A 17273-nucleotide genomic window follows, 5' to 3' on the forward strand; every position below is an offset into this window, starting at 1 on the left:
CCTTTATGCTACTGCTCTGGGTCTGGGAAGGTGAAAATACTGCCCAGGTGTCACTGACTTATGGGTCACGAGGAAACCAGGACCAAGGTGCTGCAATGGGGCTGTGTATGGGGAGGAGGCACCTGTGCTTGCTTTCTAATGTCCCTGCCCAAGGAGCTTCCTACCTTAGCCTTGCCTTTGGTCGCACAGCTATTGCCGGCGGCTCAGGTGAACCAGGTGAGCTCTTTCTGCCGTGGCTGTACAAGGGTGTCCGTAGTGGCGCGGGAGGAGGCGGCAGAGCTGCTCAGAGAAGGGCAGAGCAGACGGACCCCCGGGAACCCCGCGGCTCGTTGTTAACAGCCGGGTAAACTTCGTCTGCCTCGGGGCTGCCGCAGTTAAACAACTCCTGCTGCAGGAACCGGACGGGCTCTACCTGGCCGGAGGAGACTCGGCTGGCCTGATGTAGCAGCGCAACAAAAAAATCCTGGTCACCGGTGGCTGTGGCTGCTGGGGTGTCTTGCCGAGGGCTTGTACGCAGGGTCTTGCCGCAGGTCATAAAGCTCCTCTTTTTGGAGGAGGAACTTGTGCAGTGGGTTTTTGTGGGTTTTGGAGGGTGGTGAGCGGCTGCCGCCTCCGTGGATGGCCCTTGCCTGGCTGGAGCTATTGCCGTGGTGCAGAGAGCAAACGGTTTGGGGCTGTCTGCGGGGGGGCAGGTGCCCCACGCCGAGCCGGGGGCTGGCTGCCCGCACGGGGCAGGCGAGCTCTGGAAAGCGGGGCCGTCTGCCATTGCCGAGCTCCTCCCCGCCGCAGACGGCCGCTTTCGTGGCGTGCGAAGCCTGGGGTGGCTTTTCTTAGCGTCTCTCCTGGTGGGTGTAATCACCCGAGGCCCCGTGGAGCTGCAGGTTTCGGGGGCTGTTCTTCTGTCGGCCCTGAGCAAGGGTACGGTGCCGCTGCCTCGAGTGCCGAGCCTTCGCTCCGTCACGTGTCCCTCTGCCCCACATACTCGTGTGCCGCTTCGCTTAATCTGACAGCAGCCCCTGCGGCGGGGGGGTCAGGCTGGGGGAGGGATCCCGTGTGTCCCATTCGTTAAACTCTGATCAGGCGGAGGATGGATGCCAGCAGGGTCTGCGAGGAGAGACCCCGAAGTATGAGGCCAATCCCCCGGCCGTCTGGCAGCTCTGCCCTCGAGACCAGCAGACTCCTCTCCATCAGTTGTTAAAATAATCCATGTCTGAGGGAGCAGCTGCAGGGGTGCCGAGGGCTCCGCACCCCTCCTGCTTGGCAGCCGCTGGCTCGGCATTACCGAAGCCGCAGGGCACCGGCGGTCCCCGAGACCCGCTGAAACTCGGTTCCCGTCCTGCTTCACCCTCCCGTGTACCCTCGGGCAGGGCAAACGCTGGGATGCTCCTACCCCGACAGGAGCAAAGCGCTTGGATCCTGCAGCGGCCTCAGCCAGAAGCAGGAACCGGGGGCACCTCCGTACCGGTAGCTTGCGCAGGTGTCCTTCCCTGGCTCCCGTTTCCTCTTGAAAGGCTACCGGTTTTGCCCGAATAGCTATTACTTAGCGGCAGACTTTACACAAGCGTCACATCGACGGGTGCGTGGGACTAATTATTTCCTTGCAGTTTGTCAGAAGAGGGATGGTTTGAAGCGGCTTCCCCCTGTTTTTCTTCTCAGCTGCTTCTGCCTGAAGCCTGTGGAGCCGGGAGGGTTTTTCTAGTGGCCCTTCAGGGCTCCATCTTCCCTTAAAGCAGCTTTTGTTCCCCGCGGGGCTCTCGGCCCGTTGCACTGACTTAGGGAGCAAGTGGGAGGGAGCGAAGGGCACCAGGGCAGGCGCGTATGTGTTACGGGGCGCGCGCCAGCGTGACGCTGGCGGTGGCGGGACGAGCTCGTGCAGCGTGATCCCCTCGGCAGCTGCCAGCCGAAAGCCTCTCCCTCCGTGGGCCCAGTGCTGCATGGAAGCTGCTGTGGTGGGCGCTGAAATTCCTGCCGGTTCCAGCTTCGGAAGCCTTCGGCTCTGGTCCCCGTTGAAGATGGCTGGTAATCGCGCAGGCGGGGCTGGCGTGCGTTGCTCACGCTTATTCTGAAAGAGTGAGGCAGGCTGAGCAATGAACGCCCTCCCGCTTCCCCAGCCAAGATCTATTTATGGGGATGGCGGCAAGGACCCACAGCTCCCCTCCTTCCTCGCTTTTGACGGCGAGCAAGGGGGAGAACCAGGTCTGCTCCAGCACGAGACCACCCCACGCGAGGAGGGACGAGCCCGTCTTCGCCGCGGATCCCGCAGACGCCCCGTTCCCACGCACGCGCCGCCTCCTGTGCTCCCAACCCAAGGCAATCCACTCGCCGCTTTCTCATTAAGGTTTAATTTATTGCTGACTATTACTGCGGCTGATTCTCATGCACAGGAGATGCTTTTCCCCTCGCTGGAGCGCGGCAGGGATCCGGGCGTCTGTGTTCGCACCGGCTTCGGCGGCGGGAGGCTGTCGCCGCTGCTGCAGCAGGACCCCCCAGCCTTACGTTCCCCAAGGACCGAGATGCCTTTTCTTTATCGTCCGGATCTCATGAGCTGGGGAGGAAAGCGGTGCCTAATCTTAGGGGAAGACGCCCGGCGCGGACGTGCAGATTGCTCCTGCCTCCGAACGGCAGTCTGTAGGGGCTCGAGGCTGAGTAAAAAGCTGCCTCAAATCCTGGGGAGGTTTCCTCAAAATCTAACAGAAGCGGAAGCCTAATTCTGGCTCAGTCTGTGTGGTCTATGGCTATCTCTTCCTCCGCTTTGCCAGACCGCGGCCGTAGGCAGCCTGCGGTGGCTGTGGTGTTCTGTGAATGCAAGAAGCCGGGCCATTAGCCGTCTTTCAGATTATATATTTTTTTTTTTTTTCCCCTACAACCGTGGCTTTTCAGTTTCTCTGAGCTCCGTGGGGATGAATTTCTCTTTCCAGCCCTCACAGCGACTGGGGCTTCCCTCTTCCCTGCATCCGGAGGCTGCTGCTGGGGCCTCGGCTTCTCCCAAGCGTTATTAGCATGCCTAGGGTACGGGATGCGGTTGCCATGGCGATGGGATGATTTCCGCTGGCAGCACCAGCGGATGGCACGATAGCTCCTGGGCCGTGGCTGAGCTGTAAATGCAGCTCTGGCCGGCGGTGCACACAACTTAAAAATTGCATTTGCCCTTCACGGGAGCCATATGTCTCACTGTGGCTTTCCTGCCCGCCTGGGGGCTGCGTGCAGCCCTCCCGCTCAGCGCCCGTCCGGGGACGGGGCTGTTAAAATTGGGGATCTCTGTAAAAGCAGGAAAAATCCCCTGGATTGGTAAAGCCCCCGGGCAGTGGTGATGGCACTTGGCTCTCCTTGTTGGACCAGGACAGAGCTCCTCTCCCGCCCTCGCGGGTGGGTCTGCGTAGCCTGTTGCCTTCCAGATCTGATCTGCAAATGGGGAATTAGTGATCTGGGAGGGCGTCTGGGGTCTGAGCTGTTTGTACTTAAAAGGTGGCTTTGTTTTCTTTGACCGGGGTATGAGTCAGGTGGTGGTTTCCAAGAAACTTAGGAAAGGGCTCCAGGATGCGAGTGGTAACTCGGGTAGAACAAGAGGCTTGTCACCTTTGCAATGATTTTGCAATGACTTCGAGGTATGAATGCATTAACCCGTGTCTAGCGTGGCTGCGGCAGGTTTGCAGGAGCAATCTCTGCTAACCAGAGGCTAAGCCAGGCCTAATTTCCACGGAGCCCCTCCTTCGCCAGCCCCCCAGGCTGTTCATCTCTGCCGGGAGCAGACAGCAGCTGGTGTGGATTTGGTCCCAAAGTGTCTTACGCCGTTTTGCTGCTTTAAAGGGTCACTTGCCATGGTGCAGCTCCGTGGCAAAGGCTTGGCTACTGCTGCTGGGGTGTCTGGCAGAGAGGTGGCCCAGGGTACGAGGACATCCATGCTCCGGTGGCACTGGCTGCCAGGAGATCGGGAACTGTGGCCAAAATGTCCAGAGTGCTTAAATAAACGGCAAACCCATGCCCGGTTCTGCGGCGTGGTGCATCCCCGGTGTCCGTGGCTCCTGGTGAATGCAGGACCCTCCCGGAGAATCAGGTTTTATCATTATTGGAGCCTTAATGCAGGAATTTCTCTGCAGCGAGCTGCAGGTGGTAGCTTGGTGAGATATCTGCCTTGATATTTTATGGCAGTGTGAAGCCTTGACATACCAGTGCCTGAAGGTAGCGGGGATGGGAGCCTGAACACACAGCATTATATCCCCCCTAATCAGATTAATCTAAACGGAGACTAAACTATATCCTCCAAGCAGTTGGTGATCTGTTGTTTGTGTAAAACTGATTCTTGTCCTTTCCAATCTCATTGCTGGATGTTTGGGGGAGACGGTGGAGGGTTGATTTAGGCTTATTTGGTGTGGGTATGGGCTGCAGCCTCCGCGTGTCCCCACGTGCTGGTGAAGGGTGAGGGCTGGCTGGGGTCTCCCGGCCGATACCCATCAGATGCTCATGGGGTGGTGGTCCTCAGACAGGCAGAATATTTCCCATCCCTCTGGGTCCCTGGCGTTGATGCCCAGCTCCCCTAAAGCGGGGGCAGCCGGGGCGGTGGCGATGGGCCACGGCAGCAGGTGATGCGCAAGATCTGGAGCGGGGGGGTGGTGGTACATCTCTTTTGGGAGGCTGGCCGGGGCGTGGGTTCCCCTGCCACGCCGCGCACAGCAGGGCTGGGGAGGGGAGCAGGCAGCGAGCTGCTGCTTGCTGAGTTGTCTTTTCCCCTTTCTGCAAACCACATCTGCCTTGTTTGGTTTCCCTTGTGTGTAGGGGGGTTCTCTTTATTTTTTTTTTCAGTGAGGCTGAGGCAGCTATTTTTATTCTCGAGTTTCCTGCATTGCTGCTTTGCTGAGGTATGTGCTGCTCTTGCAGGTCTGTGGTTGTCTGTCTGTTGCCGTCCTGCTCCAACAGCGACTGCTGTAAGGCAGCAGCTCTCAACCAGGTTCCCCCACGTGTGGCTGGCTTTCTGCTCATTTACCCTCACTTGACCACGCTTCACTTAGCCTTGGGCAGAGGTGCTAATGCTGATTCTGTAAATAGAAAATCGCTAATGCATTCAGGCTCCCAAAGCAGAGCCCAGGGGCTTCTTAAGACCCACAAAAGCCCGTTTCATGTGGTCTGGGCAGGGACAGGAGCTGCAGCTACGCTGTAGTTTGCTGTGTGGCCCTTGGGCGAGAGCTTGGTTCAGCCACCAGTTGGGCTACGTGGATGGAGATGGGGCAGCTGGAGGCTGCACAGTGAGTTACAGCCCTGAAACTGGGATCAGCGCTGCGCTCAAAGCCTTCGGATCCCCAGGAGTCGGTGAGACCTCCCTGTTGTCCTCTGCGAGGAGCTGCAGCCTGTTTTCGGTGGGCTGCTTAGCCCTGCTCACCACCTTCCAGAGGACAGTCAGACTGTCTGGCTTTGCAAGGGAATTTATCCGCATTCTTGCCTGGATTTGAAAGTGGAGCTGAGCGGCGGCGCGGGCCGGGGCCGGTGCTGCCTCTGCCTCCCACCCGCTCTCCTGTGCCAGGCAGGGACTCGCGAAAACCCTGCAGTGCTCCCGCCGCTCCCTTCGGGAGTCCTGCTTGAACTCCTGCGAAGGAGAAACCTCGGACCCTCTCAAAGGGCAGTTTTCCCCTCCTTGCTCTATCTGCGTTATGAACCCAAAGTGCCGTGGTGGGATGTCTTCGGTTTCTTTGCCGTCCCGTGAGAGCAGTTACCGTCTGTTTGGGCTCAGATTTCCGCTCTGGGCTTTTCCTGGGGAGCGTTGAGCACGGAGGGCTCAACGGCCGGCGCTGAGCAGCCTGGCGACGTTCCTCTCGCAAACCGTGTCCCGCCGATACAGCGAGGGTGGCTGCCGGGACCAGATCTGGCCGTGGGTGGGAGCATCCGCTGCGATGCGGGATGTAGCTGACCCTGCATGAAGGACCGGGACGCGGGTGGTAAAGCATCGCGCCGTCGGGACTGACCCCGCCGCCGCTCGGCAGCGCGAGAGACTCGGGCAGTAGCTGCCGGCGGGATCTGCTCGAGCCCAGCTGGAGGTGTCTGCGCTCTGAACCTCCCCCGTGATGGCAGCGATTTGCCTCTTGCCGTTTCCCGTGTCTCCTGGAGGTGGGAACGGCCGCGGGAGGTTCACCCCTCGGCTTGGAGCAGCCTCCGGCTTTAGGGTCAGGCGTTTACTTTCTGCCGGTACCCGAGTTTCTGTAACCGCTGGTTTACGTCGCCTATGGCAAAGGCTGCGTGCGCCTTCAGAAACGGCTATATGGCACTTCGGACTATTAGCTGCTGGCTTGTAGCCAGGCCACGACGGAGCTCTCCTGCCTTACGCTCCCCTTTCAGGCGTGTCCCCAGGATCCACTAAACACGTTGAACTGGTGCAGAGAGGTAGTGCAGCCGGTGCCCGAGACAGGCACGCTTATGCTGACATGGTTTATGCCAGGGTCCTGATACTCTGCGGTGCCAGGAAGCCATAACATGAGGCTTGTGTGGCTGAAACTTCAGTAAAATAAGCAAATAAAACCACCCTGCTCCCCTCTGACCCTTCACAGCCAGAACAGTGAAACGGGCACAGTCATTGCCAACCAGAGCGTTAGCAGCGTTTACTGGGACTAATGGTACCCTGAGGACTCTTTAATGAAAAATTGAAGATGTGTTAAGGTCTCTCCAGAAATCGGGCACAAACCTTGAATGGCTTTGTGCCCTGGGGGGGAGAAAAACCTCCCCTTCCCCTCTTTTGATAAAACTGAAGTTTAGATGAAGTTAATATATTGAGATTGGGCGAGAAGTCAGTGAGGGGGGTGTATCTGCTGGGGAGGGGGTCAGGCGCGGGCGGGTGTGCGCCGTGAGAAGTGCCGTCGTCCCAGACAGCTACTGCTAAACGGGTGATGCGTCCGTAGCCCTGGCCGCGCTGCTGCCGCTCACCGCGACGCTCCGGAGCGGGGCCGACGCACTCGGCCCTCCTGGGACCCGGAGCGGGTGGCTGGTTGTGGGGTGGGTGGAAGCGGGCAGCGAGCACGGTCGTGGCCCGCTGGAGCACCGTGACTAACGATCTCCCTTCTCCCCCAGACACTACCCGAAGCAGTCCTTCACCATAGTGGCAGACACTCCCGAGAACCTGCGCCTAAAGCAGCAGAGCGAGCTTCAGAGCCAGGTGAGCGCGCGGGTCTCCTCGCCCGAGGCCGCTGTACCCTACCCCCTGGCACAAAGAGGGAGAGGCGGGTTTGGGGTGCGGGTCCCTCCTCTCGGGTCTCGCGTCTCGGCTGTGTTTGCTGTTCCCTTCATCCGTGGCTGCTGCAAGCTCCAGAGGTGGAAAGGGTCCAGCGGGCAGTCCGCCTCTCCCAGTCCATGCTTTGCACCAGTTTACCCTTTCCCAGCTGACATCCAGCCACACAATTGGGTGAAATGGCAAACGGCCTCATCTGGACAGGCGTTGACTCTCTAGGCGAGTATTTCGGGTAAACCTAAATCTTGTAGGGCTTGAAAGCTCTGGCAAGCAGAAATAAACAGATGGAAGGGATAACGACTGGCACAGATAAGGATTTCTTTCACTAGTGGGAAGAGAAGAGCCTGTTTGAGAAGGGTGTTGTCCAGACATGTCCTGTTTTATACCCTGAGGGTGTCCCTGGATCAGCAGAAGTCCCCGGCCTTGATGCACGGCTGGGTTCTTGTGCTGGTACCTCCTGATGATGTGGTGGGAACTACTTGGCTCTTGGTCCCTTGGCTCGGCCAAGGAGCAATCCCTGGTTTCCTCCTTTTATTCCAAAACACTGAGAACAGCAATGTCAACATCAGTTCCGCAGAGAAACAGCGGGAAGGGCAAGGTTAGCACAGAAATGGGCAGCTTTGGTGGGTGACCCTTTTTCGCGGGACTTCGCTCTGCTGCGAGGCTGTGTTGAAGGGTCGGAGATGATGCCCCGAACCATTGTCGTGAGCTTCAATGTCGCAGAACTGCAGGCGTGTGCTCGGAGTACAGTGCACTGGAAGAAAATGCATCCAGCGGCAATTTTGGCTTGAGTCAGCGTCTCTCAGGAGAACACAGGATGTGGCAACTGTTCTGGGAATCTACTTAATTTCTCTTTTTCTCCTTTGAAAAGGGGCAAAAAGGCTGCCCGGAGTGTCGGCAAGGCACTCTGGCTCAGCTCAGCACTGTAGCAGTGCTGGTCCTGGGCAGAGGGAGGACGGCACAGGATTTGCTGTAGTGGTGTTTTCAGGGTGAGCAGTCATTTTTCAGGATCAGTGCACTCCTCTCCCTGCTGTGCTGTGAAGGATGCTGTGACCTTCCTTCCCTCTCATCCCATTAGCCTGGGAGTGCCAGGAGCTGAAAAGCAGGTTGCCTGGGAATGCATCCCGCCGGAGGAGGCGCGGGGACCTCAGGACCTCACCTGTCAGCAGACAGAGCTGGTGGTGCCCGTGCAGCCAGCACCCAGTTTTGAAACCTCGCCTTTTGTAAGGTCTCTTCCTCAGAGCAAGTTTCCCAACAGCTCCCTGGCTTGCGCAAGCGCAGCTCGGCTCCAGCTTACAGCTAGAGCTCAGCCTGGGGGTGGCTTTGTGTTTCAGAGAGCGGTTCAGGGGACACAGTCGCTTTTCCATGGTAACAATCGAGATGCTGCTGCTGCACCGAGTGGTCTGGAGTCTCCGGCGCTGTTCTTGGAATGAATTCAGGCTCTTCATTAGTCCTTGCTTACTAAAGGAGACCTGGGGGAGGGAGCGTGCTCCGCTGCCTGGGCTTTTCTGTAGCTGCTTGGGACTTCCAGCTCCTTGTGGTGTGTGGGAAGTGGCTGGAGGCAAACCCAGCCGGGGAGGGGGTGTCTTTTATTCTTTCAAGCCCGCACCTTCAGAAGCTGGTCACTACAACTCAAAATACCAGCAGGACCTCTCTCCCTGGGAGAGCCGCAGCCATGCCCAGCTCCTGGTGGCCTCATGGGCTTTGGGGGCTGGAGCTGGGATGGCGCAGAGCTGTAAAAGCCTTCTGCGCTCTTGGTTGCACGTGACCGTGTCAGAAGAAGGGGCTGGGATGAGGGTAGGGTCTTGCAGTCTGCCAGGCCCCAGCACCCCACCTTTTCAGTGCTGGTTTCACACCAGCATGAACTGTAAAGTAGGACTTTGCTGAGAGGGAGAGAGAAGAGGCTTCCGGGGGGTTGCTGGCCGTTTGGGTACTGGCGGAGCCCCTGTGGAGAGGGGCTGGGGAGGGATGCAGGAGCTGTGGGAGGGGGGTGGCATGGCTGAACCAGGAGGAAACTGCCAGGCTGAAGCGCCCGGAGCCCTGGGTAGGATAGATCCTAAACACACTTCAGATAAGATCTTAATTCCTCTCTGCCTTTGTTCTGCCTACAAAGGGAGTCTCCTATTTTCCAAGTGCCAAACATTTGTATTTCTAGAAGCAATCTAGCTGAAACACTAGCAGCTGCTCTGCTTTATTGACAATCCCTTCTTACTAATTGCAGGAGCTGAGCAAACCCCGGGGGACAGGACTAGGTCACTTCAGCCCTTCCAGAGCAGGCAGAAGGGCTCAAAGTCTTGCAAATTGACTGGTTGAACTGGAGCTGTTAGCTGAGACGGGAAGGGCTTGTGGAGAAGGGCTTGCTGGCTCCGCTTTGCCAGCAGAAGGAGGGCTTCTGCGCTACAGGTTGCCAGTTCAGGTGCCATCTAAAAAGTGCGTCCCAACTAACGCTGCTGGGGCAGGCAGAGGTCTGCACGTGGGTCAAGTGGTAAAATCCCTGGTGGACTAAGATCAGTGGTATGCGAGCGGCTGCATCTTGCCTTCAAGCTTGCGTTTGCCAGCCAAACTCAGCTGTGAATGAGCCTCTGGTCCTCGGCACGAGGCTTCCCCGAGCGTGTGTCCCTCCAGAGCAGCTGGGGCTGGGAGCCGCAGTAGGAGAAGGGGAATCGCTGGGTCTGTCCCCTCTGCAAAAGGTTTCTAACTGGTGGAGGGTCGTTGCCTGGTGGTAGGAGTGATGCTCCCCAGCAGTTTTGCCCGTTCCTCTGGAGCAGAGCTCCCGTGGGGCTGGAGAGCCCCCGTCCTTGTGGATGTCCCCGAGGAGGCTGACCCTAGATTTCCTCCCACCAAAAATACGTTCCCTGCCCACACCCGCCTGAGTGGAAAGGCCGGTGGTTCCCGGGCCCCGCCGCCGGCAGCTGCGTGCCGAGCTGGAGCGGATTCGTGTCACTCCCGCTGCCGCCGCTATTTGTGTCCGCCGAGAAGGCGTCTCCCGTTCCGGTCACTGGTAGGTGCTGGATAATGATGTCTTGTGCGGCTAAACGAGTCTCCAAAGTGACAGCTTTGACGCCTGCAGCCTGCTCTTACAGCCCACGCGTGGCGAGAAAATTGCAGGTTCCCGTCCTGTGGCTCCGCTTGCAAACTCCTAAAATGGGTGTTTTTGGGTGCAGCCCTTCCTGCCGGCGGGCGGAGGCTGCCGTGGCGTGGGAGGCAGGTGCCCAGCTCCCGTCCCTCCCGCAGCCCCGCGTCTGTCACCGCGGGGAGCCGCCGTCCGCGACACGGAGGACGCGGACGCAAAGCGGTGTTTGATGTGCTCGAGCGGAGACCCGCACGGGGTTGTAATGCGTGAAGGACTGTTCTCCAGCTCTCTTTGGGTAATGCACGGATCGTTCCCTCCACGATAGGAAGGAGAGCGACAATCCCTCGTGGGAAATTACTTGTGGATCCCGTTTTATTATTTTTACGCCACGAGGACCGCCCGCATCGCTCTGCTCTTTGATACAGCGTGTGGATGGAAGGCAGCTATGAGCCAGAGCGGCAGGAGTGGGTCTGGGGGTTGGCAGGAGCCACGGCTGTCTGCAGCCCCTTGCACAGCGCTGAGCCGGCTCACTGCGGCGCTCGCGTGCCCCGCGGAAGCGCGGCGGGACGTACCGAACCCCGTGGTTCTGTCCCTCCCCGCCACCCGGGGCACCCACGCTCCGCTTCCCGAGGGATCGGGGCCCTGGGAGTGTGGCTGGAGCAAGGGTTCGTGCCGCTAAGGGCAGCCGGTGCTGCGAGTGGGATTCCTCCAGGGCTGGGGGTTGCAGGTCGCCTCTCCCCACCCAGTCCTGCCTGCCGGACTCCTGCCTGCCGGACTCCTGCCTGCCGGACTCCTGCCTGCCGGACTCCTGCCTGCCGGACTCCTGCCTGCACAAGCCGCTGCCATATGAGGGCAGGGAGAAGCTGAAAGATGCCTTGTCTGAATGTTTCCTTCCTCCCTTCCGGCCTTCTCCCTCAGCCCTGGCAGCGGCTGCAGCCCGGCAGCACCCGGCCGCTCCTGGGCCAAAGCCAGGAAGGGCCGTGGGTCCCGTTAAATAGCGATTTGCCTGGTGGCCTCCCTTGCTTCCCCCCAGCATCGCCCCGACGCCCACGGCCAGGCGTGCGGGAACTCCAGCCTCGGACGTGCGTGTTGGGTCCGATCTGCCCCCGGTACCGGCATCTTCCCTCACGACTCCTGGGGCGGGTGCCCCTGCGGTCAGGCATCCCTGTACAGCAGTTTTTTAGGGCCGAGTTCCTGCGTCCTGAAAGTTAGAGGAGTAAAAAAAGAGGATGGACTGGAGTGGGACTCAGGAGGGTAAAAAAAAAAAAAAAAATACAGAACTTATCAAAGGAACTGCTTATCTTTGTGATTAGCTCCTCGCTTGGTGACTCTCTCTTTGTAGCCTGGATTTCTTTCAAGCTTGTCACCTTGTGCATTTGCAGCGGGCACCCGTGTCCCCGGCTCAGGGCTGAGCAGGAGCTGGCGGGCCCCTCCGTGGCAGAGCAAACTGGGGCTGGAGCTTTGCGGAGCAGCTCGTGGGGCTGACTCACCCCCTCCTGATCCCCTGGCCGGGTGTGGGTCATAGGTTTTGTGTCGCGGCTCCGTTAACCTTTGGTTCCTCCTGCCCCACGGTTAACACCTCCAGGCTGCTCCTTCCCAGGCGGTGATGTTCAAGATCCAAACTTTTGCTAGCTGGATTAAAGAATGTATTTTTTTTTCCTTTCCCTCTTTTTGCTTCAAGCAAAAGGAGACTTCTGCCTTGAAATCTGTCTCATGTGTTCCTCTGATACGCTTTGGCGTCTCGGTTGTACTAATATCTTCCCAGGATGGACGCTGCAGCCCGGTTCATTAAGCCTTTGCTTTCTAATGTCACATTAGAGTTAGAAATCTGACATGACCTGCAGATCATAGCATCTGTCTGAGGGTTTCGGTGATGCCACTATCCACCCCACGGCAGCGAGGACGAGGTAGGGGCTCCGCCGTGCTCTCGAAGCTCGCGTTCCTCCTAGGTTGCGGCGTAGGAAGAGGTAAATGCCTTTGCAAGCGGAGCGGGGAGCTCCGGGCTATCGGCACCGCTCGCCCACGCAGCCGGGGCTGAGCTCCCGTGTGCCTGGCGTCCCCTCCGGCTCCAGCCAAAACCCCCCGAGCCGCGGGTGCTGCGTCCCCGGGGCCAGCACAGCCTCGTGGCAGGGCCGGCCGTGGCGTGGGACGCGCGGAGCCGGCCTGAGCCCGCAGCCCCTGTGCGAGATGGAAACCGCGGTGTCTCGTTTTCCCCTGGAAATCCCTCGTTCCCCGTGTTGCGCCGCACCAGAGCGGCGGCCGGACCCGCCGCGTGGTGCGCTGCGTGCCTGCGGCCCCGGCTGGCTCCAGCGCCGCAGGGCTCTGAGCCGGGCACGCCGCCGTAGCCGGGCGCTGCCCGCCCCTGCCTGCGGGGCCGGAGCCGGGAGAGCCAGGATGGCGGCAGAGGGGTCCTGGCTTCTCTAGAGGATGCTATAAAGCGTTTGGCAGCCTCCCCTGAACGGCCGCGCTGCCTGGGCGGGAGGCAAAGGCGTGAGGCCTGAAGGAGCGTCGCCGTAGGAGTGCGTGTTGGGGAGAAACGGGCTTTATCCTGCCTCCCCCGCCACGCTGCCGGTCCTCCGCCTCCCGGCGCGCGCTCGGCACGGCACGCGAGCGCGGCGCCGATCAGCCAGCGCAGCCCTTATCCCGCAAGCTCCTTCTCTGCGGGGCCGGAGCCCCGCGGCGAGGATGGCGGAGGTCAGGGTATCTCTCCGCACATCTGCTCCCTGCCCCCGTGCAAATGGGGTGTCTTTCTGGCCGCTCGGACCCGCAAGTCAGCGAAGCCGCTGTGTCGGGGCGGGCCAGGCGGCTGGGCTGTTTCCTTCCCTCTTGGAGCCGTCGAGGCGGCGGTTGGGCTTCAGCCTCTGCGGAAGCCGCTTCTGCCTCCGGGTGACGCGGGTGGGAGCGGCGGTCCTGCGCAGACCGGCAACCCCCGGAGCCCGGGCTGCCGAGGGCTGGGGAGCATATCTGGGCTGTGGTTGTGTGTTGTGTCAGCTGGAAACCCCAGTCTTAAAGCTGCGTAGAGCTATATTTTTAAAAAAAAAAAAAAAAGGCAAAGAAAACCGGGACTTGTCAGCTCCTGGGTGTGATGGGAAGGTGCTGATGTCAGTGCTTGGCAAACAGAAATGAGGATGCTTGTGTTTTGCCAGCCTGGTTTCGTTATGGTCTGCCTGGGTGTATTCCTTCCCAGAGGTGGCTAAATGTCCCCTGACGTGGAAACGCTCCTGTACGGGTGTAGCTCATAAAATCCGTGGGGCTCTCAGGCAGGCAGCGTGCCACGGGTCAGCTGCGCCGCGGTACGTGACTTAGGCAGGCTGGTAGCCCACAGGAAATTCAAAGTCAATCCGAGTTACCCCAGCCCCTGCTGAAAGAGAAACAAGATCAGCAGATGTGTAGGAAGCTGTTTGTGCGCTTCAGCTCTTGGCAATATCCCATTTTGCTGTTACTGGATGCATTGGGGGGGTCTCCAGAGCCAGGCAGAGGCCCTTTTAGAAAGCACCTCATAAAGGACGTGGGTCTAAATCTGTTTTTTTCTTGCTTGTCCCCAGATTCGCTACAAGGAGGAGTTTGAGAAGAACAAGGGGAAAGGCTTCAGCGTGGTGGCTGACACCCCGGAGCTGCAGAGAATCAAAAAGACTCAGGATCAGATCAGCAACGTGAGTAGCCTCTAGTCTCTGTGTGTGATATTGCCGTGACCTTCCTCCTGCTGGAGGAGGCCGCAGGGGCTCTGCCCGAGCGGACCCGCGCTCCGGCGGCCGCTAACGAGCGTACGAGGCTGCAGCGTCCTGAAAGCCCGGCAGCGTTAATTCTCCAACCCCTTCTCCTGGCACTTTGTGACCCTCTTGCACCTCTCCTGGCTCCTCCGCCCCGGCAGATGCTGCAGCCAGATCCGGGGGGTGTCGGAGTCCTTCACCCGAGGTGCTCAAGTCCATGTTGATTGTGAGAAGCGAGGAGGGGAGCAGCAGGGAGCGGCGTGTGGTGGGGCGGGTTTGGACCGGGAGCAGACCCGTCTGCCCTCGGTTGTCACCGTAACCCACTGCAGGGGCCGGGCTCGCTGGGGCCAGGCTCCCCCGAGGACTCCGGTCCCTCTTGTGCTCTCCCTGGCTTGAGTTTGCGTGTGGAAGCCCCTGCCAAAGGCACACCTCTTCCTCCTGTCCCTCTGCAGCTGCGACTGTCCTCTGCCAGGCTCCGCTTGCCTTGACCCCTCCTGACTCCAAAGCCCTTCCCAGCCGTCGGCTCTCGGGAGCGTTTGCTGCAGCTGCTGCTGCTGCTGCTGGTTTGCGCCGAGGCTGCGCGCGGTCCCCAGGGTCCCACCGCCTGCCGCCACCAGCCCTGAGGGTAGGGCGGGCAGCGTCACGCGCTTCCCTGCCTACAGCCCGCGTCTGGCGGCGGCCGCCGCGCCGCAGCAGCCTTGCGGGGAGCTCCTCGAGGCCCCTTGGCCGTGCGCGGCTTCCCTCCTGCCGCGACGCTGAGGGGACCCGGGGGCTGTGCGCAGCAGCATCCCTGTCCTCCCTGGACCTTCTGGAAGGGGAGCTCTGTCCTGTGTCCGTAAGAGACCCAGCTCTTCCGTTTCCGAAAATTCCATTAAAACCACGCCCAAGTTCAGTGGCGGCTGGCCTGGCAGCTTGTGCTTCACCCAGCAGCCTCCGTCCGTGCCCGGGTGCCGGTGGCGCGGTACGTGGCAGACGTGGACGTCTGTGCGTTGCCATGGTGAACGAGGGGGATGCTCGCTCGCACGTATAGCTGCGGCACTGGGTGCGGCAGACGGGGGGGATGTCTGTCCCCTGCCCGAACTCGACCCTGCGCTCCCAGGCGCAGGAGCCTGCCTGTGGCACAGCATCTGCCCCTGGCAGAACGCGGGGCGTTAACGAACCTTTAGCCGTTAGCGAGAGTCACGCGTGTCCCGTATCGAACACCCAGGAGCCGTTGCGAAACCCCGGCGGGGCTGGGGCGGCTCGGGGCGCGCAGCTTTGCGTGAGAAAACCCCTGGGTGCCCGCTGGACGGGCGGCTTCGGCGAGCGTCTCCCAGCCCCGCGGTGCCCTGAGCTACTCTCGCTTCTCCCCCCTGAAGCGTCCCCACCTCGGGGACAAAGCCCCCGGAGCTGGAGCTGCTGGCTGCTCCCCCGGGGTGCGCAGGGCAGGAGGGTCCGGGCTCGCAGGAACGCGGGGAGGGGGAGGACCGTGCCCGCGCCGCGGCGGGAGCTGGCACGCAGGCAGGAGCTCACACGCGTACGCAAACACGAGAACGCCCCGCAGGGCAGGAGGAGGCTGTTTATTCCCTCTTCTTCTGATCCCATTGTGCAGTTCTCTGGCAAGGACTGATCTCTCCTGGGGGAGCCGCAGAGTCTTATCTGCACGCCAAACCCCTGGACGGCGGGCGCTGGGGAAGGCTTCCCGCTTGGGAGATGGACCTGGCTGGAAGATTTTCCCTGGGGCAGCTTCTCAGTGGGGTCTGAGCTGGCAGGAGATGAGCAGAGCTTCCTCGCCGTGGAGCCGGGCTGTGGTCTTCGTTATAGAAAGCACCGCTCTTTTTTGAGGGAATTTGTGGAGTTTTGGGGGCGTTAAATAACACAGCAGAGAGATGAGACCATCCCGTGTCCCTCTGCTCGGCCCCCTTCACCCTCTCTTGGCCACGGGAGCAGTTTTCGGCAGCTTCCCCGTCGGAGCCTGGCTGCCAGCCTGGGGTTGCAGCGACCCTCTTAATAAAGATGCGGGAACAGAAGGTCCGGCTCGGCGGGCGGCGTCGCGCTCCCCGGGGTGCGGGCAGCGAAGGGTGCGGACGCCCCCGCAGCCCCGAGGTGCCCCAAGCCACCCTTGGCGGAGGCTGCCGGTACGGTCCTGCTCCTGGCAACCTGCTCCTGGTCAGGTCCTGCTCCTGGCCACCAGCTCCCTGTGGCGGCCGGGGGAGCGGGGTGCTCCCCGCGGGGCGTTCTCCTTCCCGGGAGCGCGGCACTTCTCCGGGCTCTGCCTCCTGCCCGCGCAGCGCGCCCGGCATCGTGCCCTTCAGCAAATAACTGTTTAACCAGCAGACGGACGGGCTCCAGGTGCTTTCCGATGGCCATGCATTCGTTAACATAAGCGCCTATTAATTTTTCACCCGTGCCCAGGCAGTTGGGTTAACCCTTCCCTCCCGCCCGCTGCGGGGGGGCCTCTCTCTGTGCCGGCTGCGGGGGACGGCTCGGTCCGGCGCAGCCGGTGTGTTTGGTGGTATCTGCCCTCCAACGAAAGAGCCCGAGCCCCCCTCGCGCTTCGGTTAGAGCTCCGGGGGTAGATGTTGGAGCTGAACCTGGCCGTGGGCTGGGGCGTCGCATGCCAAACCCCGCGTCTGCAGGGGGGACTTCCTAAAGGTGCTTTTGCTCCGTGCTCCTGCAGCCTGGGGGCTTGGGAGCCTGATCTTGCATCTTACCCAAGGCTGAAAAAATTGCATATCCCACCCCCAGGCCGCTAAAATCTCCTCCTTTCTGTGCCACAAGCGGGTCTGTGCCAATGTCCCCGTGGCCTGGGGAGGCGTGGGGGAAGCAGCCCCCGGGACTGCCCGGGAGGCTGCGAGATGGCTGAGGCCGAGTCCTCGGTAGCAAAAAGAAAGGAGCTGGGATGAGGGGAAGGATGTTCCTGGCACCGAAGGGCTGCGGGAGCTGCTGCCAGCGCCGCGCCGGGCTCAGCCTCGTGGCCGGCGCTGCAGGGCTGTCCCGGCTGCGCTCCGACCTCTCCTTCTCTCCTGTCGCCGTAGATAAAATACCATGAAGAATTCGAGAGGAGCAGGATGGGCCCGAGTCCCAGCGAGGGCGCCGAGCTGGAGCGCAGGAACTCTCAGGAGAGCACCAATTACCGGCGACCTGCGGAGCAGCAGCAGCAGCCGCCGTCTCATCACGTCCAACCCGGCAACCCAGGTGCGTCGGGGGCTGCGGGCGTCGCGGGCTGCCCTGCTGCACGGCCCTGCGCTTGCTGGGGCAGCAGCCGGCTCTTTGCGAGGGGCTTCGCTGTGTCCCCCACGTC

At 60.8% G+C, this 17273-nt stretch overlaps 1 protein-coding gene across 1 annotated transcript in view; it reads left to right on the forward strand.

The window, feature by feature from the left end:
- Positions 1-17273, forward strand: part of LASP1 (LIM and SH3 protein 1) — a gene marked incomplete at its 5' end in the record, with an annotated part of 29983 nt that overhangs the window by 11959 nt on the left and 751 nt on the right. The window contains 3 exons of the mRNA XM_082010479.1: positions 7051-7135; positions 13826-13933; positions 17008-17167. Of these exons, the coding sequence (XP_081866605.1) occupies positions 7051-7135; positions 13826-13933; positions 17008-17167 (353 nt within the window). The remainder of the gene's footprint in view (positions 1-7050; positions 7136-13825; positions 13934-17007; positions 17168-17273) is intronic.

Source organism: Phaethon aethereus (assembly GCF_964289735.1).
Source record: "Phaethon aethereus genome assembly, chromosome: 25".
Taxonomy (NCBI): Eukaryota; Metazoa; Chordata; class Aves; order Phaethontiformes; family Phaethontidae; genus Phaethon; species Phaethon aethereus.